The sequence below is a fragment of the Equus przewalskii genome, chromosome 14, assembly GCF_037783145.1.
Source record: "Equus przewalskii isolate Varuska chromosome 14, EquPr2, whole genome shotgun sequence".
In the NCBI taxonomy this organism is placed as follows: Eukaryota; Metazoa; Chordata; class Mammalia; order Perissodactyla; family Equidae; genus Equus; species Equus przewalskii.
Genome location: NC_091844.1, coordinates 18,818,179 through 18,831,861, shown reverse-complemented (window position 1 = coordinate 18,831,861; position 13,683 = coordinate 18,818,179). Strand labels below are relative to the sequence as shown.

The following is a 13,683-nucleotide window of genomic DNA, read 5'->3' as shown; positions in this document are numbered from 1 at the left end:
GAAACATTTTTATTCATAGTACACTAATCACAAAAAAATCCTCTATAGCATACTTGCCGCCATAGATTATTATAAAGTGAGTCTTAAGTTGTAAGAAACCCTGCTGAAAACCTAACTTACCTAACATAATGATCGATGGTATGACTTAAATATGTATTTGTGTTTGAAATAATGATCTTGAGTCATAAAAGTTGTTAAATGTCTTTTAGTGTTTAAGAAGTTAGAAAAACATACATTTTATAAATGATTTCATCAAAAATAGTTAATACACTTTTTTAAATCTATTTCTTTTTTTTTAAGGTTTTTTTTTCCTTTTTCTCCCCAAAGCCCCCTAGTACATAGTTGTATATTTTTCCGTTGTGATTCCTTTTAGTTGTGGCATGTGGGACGCCACCTCAGCATGGCTTGATGAGCCGTACCATGTCTGTGCCCAGGATCCAAACCGGCGAAACTCTGGGCCGCCAACGCAGAGCGTGCGATCTTAACCACTCCGCCATGGGGCTAGCCCCATACTGAACTCCTGCTGGGTTGTAGGTGAAGCCAGACACCACTCCCACCCTCACCCCTTAGGAGAGCCATGGCCATTAAGATTTAGATAACTGGAATCCCATGTTCTTTTTAAAGTAAGGATGTATTCATTCAACAAACTTTTACTGAGAATCTGCAGTCTGCCAAAAACTGTGCTAGTTTTCTACCTTGAACAGACAGCCTACAGGTTGTTATAATCCCAGCTTTGTCTTTTTGTTTTTATTTTTTTGATTGGAGGGAGAGTGGACTTTTTAAAAAATTGAGTGGATATGTGAGAACATTTGTCAAACAAGTACAAGGAAAAGAATGGTACTACAGGTCCCCTCAGCCAGATCTAAAAGAACCACCTCTGGAGGGCTCCACACTCTCCAGAGGGAACGACGACCAAAATTTTATCATTCCTTTGTTTTCCTTTTGTAGTTTTACTACATATTTGACTTCCTAAACTAGATATTGTTTTTGAACTTTATGCTATATGTATTCTTTGAGACTTTCTTTCACTCATCTGAGATTCTCAGAAGTCCTCACCTGTGGCTGTGATTCATTCTTTTTTAATTCGTTCTATAATGGACTGTTGATGGACCTTTGGGCTGTTAATGGCCTTTTTTTTCAATTGCATAAACTGCTGTGAACATTTTTCTGCATTATTCTGGTGGACGTGGACAAAAGTTTTCCCAGGGAATGTATTTAAGAGTGAGATTGCAGAGGCATAGAAATTGCATGTTTAACTTGACTAGAATATGAACAAAATGTTCAAAGTGGTTGTATTGGTGTATGCTTCCACTGGTAGAGCAGACGCGTTTCTCTTGCTCCTTATCTTCTCTCGCACTTGGTAGCAGACTTCTAGTCTTTTGCCAAATTGGTAGATACAAAATGGTAGCTCATGATGACTTTATTTGCTCCTTTGATGACTGATGAGATTGAGCATCTTTTCATATATTTATTGGCCATTTTTGTTTGTTCTTTGTAGTGCCTAGAGAAGTCTTTGCCCATTTTTCTATTGAGTGTGGTCATTTTCTTATTGCTATGTGAGACTTCTTACTGTATTCTGAATACCAAACTTTTGTCTGTCCTGTATGTTGCACATATCACCTGTTTCTGGGACTCATCTTTTCCGTCACTCTAGGATGTTAAAAGATGAAGAAAAGTCTTAATTTTAATGTGGTTGAATTTATCTCTTACTTTATCGTTTGGACCGTGTGTGTGTGTGTGTGTGTGTGTGTGTGTGTGTGAGATTTAAGAAATTGTTTCCTACTCTGAATTCTAAAAATACTCTCCTATATTATCTTCCACAGATTTTTTTTGTTTTCCTTTCATGTTTGTCTTTAAACCATCTGGAATTGATTTGTGTGTGTGGGATCTGGGGAAGAGATCCAATTTTGTTTTCCCTACATGCGGATAATCACCTGTGCTAGCAACATTTATTGTCTACTCCCTCCTTTTCCCCCTGATCTCTAGTGACCTTGCTGTCATAAAACAGATTTCAACATGTGTGCATCTGTTTCTGGGCTTTCTATTCTGTTCCATAGGTCAGTTTGTCTCTATGCCAGTACCATTCTATCTTAATAACTGTAGCTTTCTAACAGCTCTTGATATGTTAAGCAAACCCCTCCATCTTGTTTTTCCTTCAGGAGTATCTTGGCTATTTTGGGCCCTTTGCAACTTGCATAAAATTTTGAGTCAGCTTATCAAGTTTCACAAAAAATTCTTTTTGTGATTTTGATTAGAATTGTATTGACTCCACAGAACAGTTTGGCGAGAACTGACATTTTATTATGTTGAACCTTCTAGTTCATGACCTGGTATTTTTAAAGTCCTTTAATGTCTTTGAATACATTTTTACTAATTTCCTTCATAAAAGGCTATCCATCTTTGCCTAGACTTTTCCACAAGCGCTTTTAAAGAATGTTCTTGAAGGGGCCGGACCTGTGGCCGAGTAGTTAAGTTCGTGCACTCCACTTCGGTGGCCCAGGGTTTCCTCAGTTGGGATCCTGAGCGCAGACATGGCACCACTTGTCAGGCCATGCTGAGGCAGCATCCCACATGCCACAACTAGAAGGACGCACAACTAAAATATACAACTATGTACTGGGGGGATTTGGGGAGACAAAGCAAAAAAAAAAAAAAGATTGGCAACAGTTGTTAGCTCAGGTGCCAATCTTAAAAAAAAAGAAAAAAATGTTCTTGCAAATTGCATAATTTTGGGGGGAGGGGGGGTGTTGAGGAAGATTGGCCCTGAGCTAACATCTGTTGCCGATCTTCCTCTTTTTGCTTGAGGAAGATTGTCGCTGAGCTAAGAAGCTAACAGCTGTGCCAGTTTTCCTCTATTTTGTATGTGGGATGCCACCACAGCATGGCTTAATGAGCAGTGTGTAGGTCCGTGCCTGGGATCCAGACCTGCAAAGCCCGGACTGCAGAAGCTTAGCACACAAACTTAACCACTGTGCCACCAGGCCAGTCTGGCATAATTTTATTATTGTGGTAAAACGTATATACCATGTGTCAGTTTATGCATGTATAATTCAGTGACATTAAGTCCATTCACGTTGTGGTACAACGATCGCCACTGTTCATCTCCAGAACTTTTCCATTAACCCAAACTGAAACCTGTACCCATTAAACAATACTCCCCATTTCTCCTTCCACCCAGCCCCCAATAATCACTGTTAGACTTATTTTCCTATGAATCTGACTAGTTCTTCATATAAGTGGAATCATAAATATTGTCTTTTTTAATGATATATTTTTCTGTCTTTTTTGGAGTGAAGAAACACAATATTTTATTAAATTGTTTTTTATATTTAGCAACCTTGCTTAAAATATTGGATTCTAATAATTTAGCTGTATTTGGGTTTTCTATGTAAACAAGTATATCACATATAAATAGAAGGCTTTTTCTATTATTAAGCCTGCCCAATGAGTTTTAAATGTTAATCTATTTGTTTTTGTATCTAGATGTTGTTTGATTCATTTTCGTATCTGTTTGTTGCCTCTTTCAAGCTTTTATTTCTTTTAACCTAAGTGTTGTTGTTTGATATACAATTCTGATATAAACTCTTTGCCAGTCTGATTCTGCTGTCTGTTTCTGCTACTTCTTTCTGGTGGTGCTTTATTTGTGTGTGTATTTTGTGTTTGAACTCTCATTCCTTGGAAGTTTATTTCTGCCAGATGCTAAGTGGCAATACTAATTTAGGACCACTTTAAACTAAATTATTGACCCAAGGTGTTTGGAACCATTTGGTAGTCTGAATTTGGGCTGTTTACCTAGAAGAGGGCTGGACTTTTGAGGGTTTCTTGTTGCTTTGTGATGAGGGGGAGAGGGAATTTCACCAGGGCACGTTTTGTGATCCCCTAGGGAGGATTTCTAGCTCAGCCATACGTTGAGGGTATGTCAGGGTCTCAGCTTTATGAAGAAGTCTCTGGTCAACCTTGGTCTGTGCTCTCTGTCCTTTGTCCTGCGATGCTGTGAAAATCTAAGCTCAGATTTTTACCTGCTTTGGCAAATGCCTGCCCCCTTTAGTGATTTCAGTTACCAGTTCCTGTTTCATTCAGTTTTTACCTCCTTGCTAGCTCATGAAGGCATTTAAAAAGTTGTTTTTACATTTTATCAAGCATTTTAAGTCATTTTCACTAGGAGTATAGATCAGGGTAACACACCCACCATATTGTTGGAAATTCCTGTATCATTTTACTGTGTCATTTCTGGTTGCTTGGAAAGGAAATATGGGCTTAAATAAACACCTTAAATTTTATGAAAATGAAATGGAGAGTCTCCCTTTACAACTGCTAATTAATGATTTTTTTTTATAGGTGTCAGCTGTGATGCATGTTTAAAAGGAAATTTTCGAGGTCGCAGATATAAGTGTTTAATTTGCTACGATTACGATCTTTGTGCATCTTGTTATGAAAGTGGTGCAACGACGACGAGGCATACAACTGACCACCCAATGCAGTGCATATTAACAAGGGTAGATTTTGGTACGTATTTAATTACAGCTTTAATGGATTATCATTTAAAATTTTCTGTGTATGTGTGTGAAGAAGTAAAGGAAAGTGTTCTAAAACTATCCCCAGTAGCATACGTGAGGTTCCAAGTTCCTGAAAAGTAAAATGAATCTTACTTTGATATTCTGAGTAATTCTTTCTCTTAAATCATAGTTTACTTGTTTATGAAAGCCATTCAGCAATATATGCAGCTGACAGGGTATGAAATGGAAGAATGCCTCAGTAAAAAAGAAAGTGAAACTCTTCTTGCTAACAGTGCACAAGTGTTCTTGCTCTAGTTATCAGAAAGCAGATTATTTCTGCAGTAGATTAGAAGACATTGTCACTGCGTGAGAAAAGCTATAAATGTCTCACGCTATGATTTCTTACCTCGTCTATAAATGTCTCACACTATGATTTCTTACCTCGTCGGCACTTATCCTCTATCCTTTTGGTTGTAGCCATTCTAGCCAGTGTGAAGTGATATCTCATGTGGTTTGGATATGCTTTTCTCTGATGGCTAATGATGTTGAGCCTCTTTTGTCGTGCTTATTGGCTATTTGTATGTATATCTACTTTAGAGAAATGTCAGTTCACATCCTTTGCCCATTTTTTAACTGGGCAATATATCTTTTTATTACTATTTTTTTTTTTAAGATTTTATTTTTCCTTTTTCTCCTCAAAACCCCCAGCACATAGTTGTGTATTTTTAGTGGTGGCATGTGGGACGCTGCCTCAGCATGGCCTGATGAGTGGCGCCATGTCCGTGCCCAGGATTCGAACCAGTGAAATCCTGGGCTGCCGAAGCAGAATACACGAACTTAACCACTCCGCCACAGGGCCAGCCCCTATTACTAAATTTTAATAGTTCTTTGTATATTCTGTATACAAGTTTCTTATCAAATAGATGATTTGCAGAAATTTTCTCCTATTCTGTGGATTGTCTTTTTATTTTTTTGATGTGTGTTTTGAAGCACAAAAGTTTTAATTTTAGTGATGTCCATTTTATCTATTTTTTTCTTTTGTTGTGCTTTTGGTGTCATATCCAGAAAACATTGTCTAATCCAAGATGAAGATTTAAACCTATGTTTTCTTCTAAGAGTTTTATAGTTTTTATGTTTATTTCTTTGATCCCCTTTGAGTTAATTTTTATCTGTGGAATGAGGTAGAGGTCCAGCTTCATTCTTTTGCATATGGATATCCAATTATCCCAGCATCGTTTGTTGAAAATGATTGGGTATTCTTTACCTAATCAATTATCTTGAATGAAAATCAGTTAACCAGGGTGCAATGTTGGTCAAAGGGTACAAAGTTTTGTTACACAAGATGAATTAAGTTCTAGAGATCTAATGTACAGCCTAGTGACCATAACATTAACAATATTGCATACTTGAAATTTTCAAAGAGGATATATCTTAAATCTTCTCACTGTACACACACATAATGGTAACTATGTAGAAGTGGTGGTTATGTTAATTAGCTTGAACTGTGGTGATCTTTTTACAGTGGATGCGTATGTCAAAACATCAAGTTGTACACCATAAATATATAGAATTTTTATATGTTAAAGATAACTCAGTAGGGGCCAGCCCGTGGCCAAGTGGTTAAGTTCGTGCACTCTGCTTCGGCGGCCCAGGATTTCACTGGTTTGGATCCTGGGCGCGGACATGGCACCACTTGTCAGGCCATGCTGAGGCGGCGTCCCACATGCCACAACTAGAAGGACCCACAACTAAAATATACAACTATGTACTGGGGGGGCTTTGGGGAAAAAAAGGAAAAAATAAAATCTTTTTTTTAAAAAAAAGGGTAACTCCGTAAAGTTGTTAAAAAAGAAAGGTCAGTTGACTATAAATGTGAGCATTTATTTCTGGGCTCTCAGTCTATTCCACTGATTTATATGTCCATCTTTATGCCAGTACCACACTGTCTTGATTACTGTGGCTTTGTAGTAAGCTTTGAAATCAAGAAGTGTGAGTCTTCCAACTTTGTTCTTTTTCAAGTTTGTTTTGGGTATTCTAGATCTCTTGAGTTTCTGTGTGAATTTTAGGATCAGCTTGTCAAATTTCTGCAAAGAAGCCACCTGGGGTTTTGACAGGGATTGTTTTGAATCTTTAGATCAATTTGGAGAGTAACAATATTAAGTCTGCCAATCCATGAACATGGGATGTCTTTCCATATATTTAGGTTGTCTGTAATTTTGTAGTTATCAGAGGATAAAGTTTTACACTTTTATGATTAAATGTATTCTAAAATATTTTGTTCTTTTTGCTATTGTAAATAGAATTTTTTAATGTAATTTTTGGATTGTTCACTGCAAGTGTATAGAAAAACAGTTGGTTTTTGTATATAGATATTGTATCCTGTGATGTTGCTGTACTTGTTTATTAGTTCTAATAGTTTATTAGTATATTCTTTAGGATTTTCTCTATACAAGGTCACGTCATCTGCTAATAGAGAGAGTTTTACTTCTTCCTTTCCATCTGGGTGCCTTTCGTTTCATTTTCTTACCTATTTACTCTGGTTAGATCTCCCCAGTAAAATATTGAATAGAAAAGGCAAAAGTGGACATTGTTGTCTTATTTCTGGTCTTAGGGAGAAAGCATCCACTTTTTTTACCAGTAAGTATGGTGTTAGCTATGGGTTTTTTGTAGATGCCCTTTATCAAATGAGGAGTTCTATTCTTTTTTATATATTTATCCCCACCTTCCCCAAATCTATCTAGCAAGTGTTATACACATAATAAATGGTCAATATATATGTACTCGGTAAATATTTAAGATATTTAAATATTAAGATAGTTAAGTTTAAACATCCCTAAAAATGAATGTGAACAAATCTATCACATAGTGAACACATCCTTCCATTTTCTCTTCTCACAAAATTGATCATATCCTCTTAAATTAGACATTTGTTTCATGTTAAGTAATGAGCTAATTTTTTGTAGTAAGGGGTATAACATACTAAATGAACTTTCAGTTGCATTTCCTTTTGTGCTCCTAATGGAGAAAAATAGACTTATTCCCTGAGATGTACTAATGAGGTAAATAAATTATTCCCACAGACTCTCACTAATTGGTCGTTCTTCAGTAACCAAGTTGGGCAGAATGTGTTATGGGAGGACCCCATTCAAGTCAGCATTGACAGGAGCTGAATGTTTAGGGCCTTTCCTGCTGTAAGAATAGTGTCTTGTATTGACAGATAGCTGCATCTCAAAGTTGGCAAATTGATCATGGTCATCTGTTCTTTCCCTCTGAGCACTTATGTTCTCGTATGTGATATACCCTGCTGATTCGTTGTGTTGACACTGGCATTGCCACAGTATATACAGAGATAAAGAAAAAATAAATTACAATAAAATTAGGACCAGATGTGAAATAAGAACTACTTCCAAATTAAGTGAAAGGATAAAAAGCTGTTTGTTTTGCATTTCTCTTAAGGCTATGGTAACAATATGGAGCAGGAATTTTGGAGGGTTTCGTGGAGTCGCTGGGAGAACAAGGCTGTTTCAGATGTAAACAGAGAGGCAGCTGAGCACTCCTTGACAGAGTGAGGTTGCTGGTGGAGATTTCAGGGGCACTTTTTTTTTTTTTTTTACATTATTTTATCATAGGATTACATTTTTATATATTTAAAAAAATCATAATATTTCTCAATAGAATTCCACTTTATTTTTCAGATTTGTACTATGGTGGGGAAGCTTTCTCTGTAGAGCAGCCACAGTCTTTTACTTGTCCCTATTGTGGAAAAATGGGCTATACGGAGACATCTCTTCAAGAACACGTTACTTCTGAACACGCAGAAACATCAACAGAAGTGGTAAGTGAAGTAGCCTTGTGAATAAAATGATGTTGTAAAGTTCATTATTTCTAACATAAATCTAGGTCAGTATCATCTACCTCCTGCTAAGTGTACTGATACTGTTTGCTTAATAATCATTGAAAGTATCTTCTTTTTCTTTTTTTCCTTTTGGTGAGGAAGATTGGCCCTGAGCTAATGTCTGTTGCCAATCTTCCTCTTTTTGCTTGAGGAAGATGTCATTGAGCTAACGTCTGTGCCAGTCTTCCTCTATTTTTTGTACATGGGATGCCACCATAGCATGCCTTGATGAGCAATGTGTAGGTCCACACCCAGGTTCAGAGCACACGAGCTTAACCACTATGCAGCCAGGCCAGCCCCCTAAAGTTATCTTTTAACAACAAATTCTACACATCCTAGGAGTCTGTATGTGTGCCCCTCATTTGTCCACAGGAGGCTTTCTTGCCCTGTTCTAAAATCTGCAATCTTAACCAAATTCAGGATCCCTTCAGTAAATGCATTGTGGAAAGTTTAAAGCTCCCCAACCTGCAACATATCTCTTTTTATAGTATTCTTGCTACCTGCTTAATTATTCTGTAAGGAAACCTTCACAAGGAAATTTAAAGATCTTGGTCATTTATTAAGTAACAATCTATTGTCGTATTTCATTGTAATATTCACTGACCTTACTTAGTTTTCATCAGATCAAATCTCTTGCTTCATAGGTCAAAGCTCTGAGGTCCATGGAAGTTCCTCCTACCCTGATCTTTTTCAGTGGCTAAATGCCAAGGACTCAGAATAATACACGCCTTGCCTTGAAGTGTTTTTGGGTATTTTACTTGACGTCTGAGTCAGCATACTTCTAACTTCAAGAAATGATAAAGTGTACCCAAAAGAGTTCCTTCCCAAACCTTTACCATAGGTGGTAACAGATAAAGTGAGATGAGAGATTGAACTGTAGTTATGGAATTTGGAGAATTTTGGCACAAGCAGCTGCACATTGCATCAACTAGTAAGTGTCTAAGTGTACTAAAAAAAATTAACTGAAACTCAAGAGAAATAAAGTAGTGTGTGCAGGGACATATAGCTAGAAAGGGGCAGAGCCGGGTATGTGAACTCAGCCAGAGTCCCTCTGGGTTGTAGTGTCCCTACTTAATCACTTTTCTATTCTGTCTCCACTACAGTTGTGCTGGTACAGCTGTGAGTAATACAGATTCATATTCATTCCCACTTACACTGCTAGTTTGATGCTTAAAGTTGTTATAAGATTTATAGTTCAAACTGGTAGATTTACATTATGTAGTCCTTAAGCCCAATTTTACTGTCTAACAGCTCAGAAATGTTCCTATCGTACATCTTGGGGAGGCTTCAGAACACTGTTGTCGCATTTTACTGCTGTCCTTACTACATTCCTGTTATTCTGTAGAGAGGACTTTGCTTCCTTTTGGTCCACTCCCACATACCGCTATGAAGAATGCTGACTTGATTGCATCTCCATCCTGATTGCATCTCCATCCTGATTGTTGTGGAAAATTTGGAATAATTTCTCTTTGATTTCATTTCTGTTAAGTTTGGGTACTCTATTTACCTAGGTACATTAGGGAGGGGTTTCCCTAATTATAAATTAGGCATTCTTAAAATCATTATTTGCCAATTGGCCTTAGTGTAGTACTTTGATCACCCCACTGTGGACAACTACTCAGTTTTCCATATCCCAAACTGGAAGATCGAGTGGAAATTTAAGTCCTTTCCATGAATGAAAAGCTAATTAGTCCTTTTTTAAAATAAGAACCCACCCCTGGCAACCTGGCCTTTATTCTTTTCCTGAAAGTAAATACTTAGAATTTGTTTATGCACCTCTATACCTGATACACAGTTTGAGAATGAACTCCTCACCATCTGCAAATGGTTTTGTGATCTGTCTCTCCTAAGTTGTGTGCAGTTATGCCCCTTCATTAAGTTCCCAGGCTTTCAGTACATAGCTCAGGGCAGTGGCTGTCCTGTTTTTCATACTGGTGTTTGTGGTATTTTTAAGGATTTCTCCCCCTCCTCACTCTTAGTCTTTGTGTGAGCACTGCATCTCCCTCTGTTCCCACCCATAGAACACCCAGACATTTCACAGTGAGAAATGGCAAGCAGACGAGAATCTGGTATGAAGGTGCAGGTTTCTTCTTCAAACCATGTGAGTCATGTCCTGGATCCAGGGCTGGCGTTCATCAGGTGCACTCCCTATGACTCACTGACTAGTGTCCGTTCTGAAGGGTGCCATACCACTTGTTAAATATTTTGAATGCTTCTCTCTATATATATGAAGCATGTTTTATCAGCTCTGTTAACAGTTATATGTAAATGCCCAGATGATATTACCACGTGTGCCCTTTCACTGCCACCCCCACTCCTACTATGTTTTGCCAGAGTTATGGTTAATCAAACATTTGGAATTCTGGAGTTCAAGAATAACTCACCTCATTTTGGTGTGGGGTTATAGTCACAGAACAACTGACTATATCTCCTTTTCTATTCCTTTTTACATTTTTCTTTCTAGATGCTCAATTTACTATCTTGCCTTGCCCTGTGTTTCCTGCACATGTCCTCTAGACCACTAGCTTGTACTTTCTTGTAGGACTTAAGGATCTCTCTCCTCTAACCAGCATCCCTTTGGAACATTTAGGAGCGAGAGGCTATATCACTGCAGATAATACTGTCACCACTAGTAAACGTTTTACTGATACCTGACATAGCTAGTAAGAAAGTCTACTGAAGGTTAATTTTTAAAGCAACTTCGTAGTTTTTATCTATATTTTTCAGACTCTTTTCACCTAAGGACTCCAAGGCCCCAATCTAAGATTAATTTAAGATTCCTCAAGAGGCTTTTGATTTTGAGAGTGTGGAGGACCCTTCAAAACCAGATACTGTAAAAAACACCATCTGACATAGAATGCAAAGTGAAGGTGATTACTAGTTAAGAATTTAAAAAGCAGATTGAGTATAGTCTCTTTATGTAAACACCAAATATGATAAACAGTGTGGTTTTGAAATTAAACAGAAGTTCTTAAAAACCCTTGTAGTTATCATGAGATTGGGAGATTGGGACGACTAAATGGATTTTGGCTGTGGGAAGAATTAAGAGGGAAAGTAACACAGTGTGTAATTGTCAAAAGGCCATCAACCTGGTAGTATAAGTGAGAAGTAGAGGTCCAGCGGGATTGCAAATATGAAGGATCTATCGAGGAAGGGTTAGGACTGTGGAAGAAACACCGGGGGAACTTTTCTTTGAGCATAAAAGGGCATTAAGAGTGGCTCCAGTGGAATTTTTCTTAAATCTTACATATGAGCTGACTTGTACTACAGCTAGTTAGAAAGTCTTCAGGGTTTTCTGTTGTTGTTTTTAAGTGAAACGTGCCTTTACCATTAATTAATGATGTGTAATTAATCTTTCAGTTCTTTGTTTAGTAAATCGCTTGCAATTTATACAAAGAACATTATACTTAAAAGGTAAAGGCACTTTTGGTTCACCAACGTGTTCCGCTCACTTCTAGAAACACGCGTTATAATGCCCTGATCGTTGTGGCAGTCCTCTGATGGTTCACTGCTCGGAACCCTGCTTTCTGGATTTCCTGTAATCATTTACTCTTTGTTTTCGTTACTCTCCAGGAAAGGGATTAGGGCATCTCCAACTTTTAGGTGATCTTTATATATGTTAGTGATACATTTCTTTATTTCCTCCCTTTTTATTGAAGACTTGGATGTGTTTGTAACAAATTGAGTTTAATTTTGAAATAGCATGGTTGTGTTATGTCGCAATTATAGTAATTTGATAAGAAATAAAAATCAAGAAGAATGAATGATTTTAGAAATTTTCCACAGTCTGACTTTAGACAACTTTATTTGGAATAATAATTCTTTTTTTTTTTTCCTTTTTCTCCCAAAGCCCTCCGGTACATAGTTGTGTATTTTTAGTCATAGATCTTTCTAGTTGTGGCATGTGGGACACCGCCTCAGCATGGCTTGATGAGTGGTGCCATATCTGCACCCACGAATTGAACTGGTGAAACCCTGGGCCACCGAAGCAGAGCACGTGAACTTAACCGCTCAGCCACGGGGCCGGCCCCTGGAATAATAATTCTTAAAGAGAAAAATGATGACGTGAAAGGACTTTTAAATCTTCTTTTTTAAATTATTCAGAATAATCAGTTTTAGCTGATAATTTATTTAATATTTAAATATCTGTTGCAGTGTCAATTAAAGGGAGCCATAGAGCACAGAATAGAAATTATTGTCATCTCTGTGGCATTTGTCTATAAACAATTAGATGCATTTGATCTCTAAATTAAACAGGAGGTAAGTATTAAATCAAATATACTATAAATCAAAATAACATGACAAATATGATTTATGCATGAAAGGGTGTGGGAGGTGACATTTTTTAAATTGTCTATAGGACTTTTAAATCTTGACCATCAATATATCCGTATCTCATTGAAAGACCATTTCAATTCAATGTGTAGATATATAGACCTAACTTTCCAACACGTATATTTCCTCATTAGGAGCAATAATAGTGGAATAAACCACAATTTTTGTAAATCTTCTCATCTAATCTTGTACACTTTCTTAAATATTATAAAATTATCTATTTACTCTTATAATCAGGTAATCAAGAAAGGTAAGTGTTTAAAAGCCAAATAGACATTAAAAGAAAAAATAGGCTTTGATTAACTGTTACTGCTTGCATTCTTCTTCTTCTTCTTTTTTATTTTTTTTTTAAAGATTTTAGTGGCTGGCCCAGTGGCACAGTCATTGAGTTTGCATGTTCCGCTTTGGTGACCTAGGGTTCCCCGGTTCGGATCCCAGGTGTGGACATGGCACCACTTGGCAAGCCATGCTGTGGTAGGCGTCCCACATAAAATAGAGGAAGATGAGCACGGATGTTAGCTCAGGGCTGATCTTCCTCCAAAAATAAATGAATAAAGATTTTATTTTTCCTTTTTCTCCCCAAAGCCCCCCAGTACATAGTTGTGCATTTTTAGTTGTGGGTCCTTCTATTTGTGGCATGTGGGATGCCGCCTCAGCATGGTCTGATAAGCAGTGCCATGCCCATGCCCAGGATCCAAACTGGCGAAACTCTGGGCCACCAAAACAGAGCACACGAACTTAACCCCTCAGCCATGGGGCCGGCCCCTGCTTGCATTCTTCTTTATCAAAGAGTGCAGTTCTATGCTATCTGCTTATCTGTAATCCAATAACAATATTGTACTTAGTAATAGTGGAGAAATAGGTAGGATTTGAAAAATATAGTTGCTACAGGCAACCATATTGTCGCTACTCAACTGCGTTTAGCTAGACAGATTACAGAGGATTAGGATTTGGTAC

At 37.4% G+C, this 13,683-nt stretch overlaps 1 protein-coding gene across 2 annotated transcripts in view; it reads left to right on the top strand.

Annotated features, from left to right (window-relative positions):
* KCMF1 (potassium channel modulatory factor 1) overlaps positions 1-13,683 on the top strand; it is a 67,099-nt gene that overhangs the window by 36,657 nt on the left and 16,759 nt on the right. For both annotated transcript variants that reach the window (XM_070573707.1, XM_070573708.1), the window contains exons 2-3: positions 4,339-4,506; positions 8,192-8,331. In XM_070573707.1, coding sequence (XP_070429808.1) covers positions 4,339-4,506; positions 8,192-8,331 — 308 coding nt within the window. The remainder of the gene's footprint in view (positions 1-4,338; positions 4,507-8,191; positions 8,332-13,683) is intronic.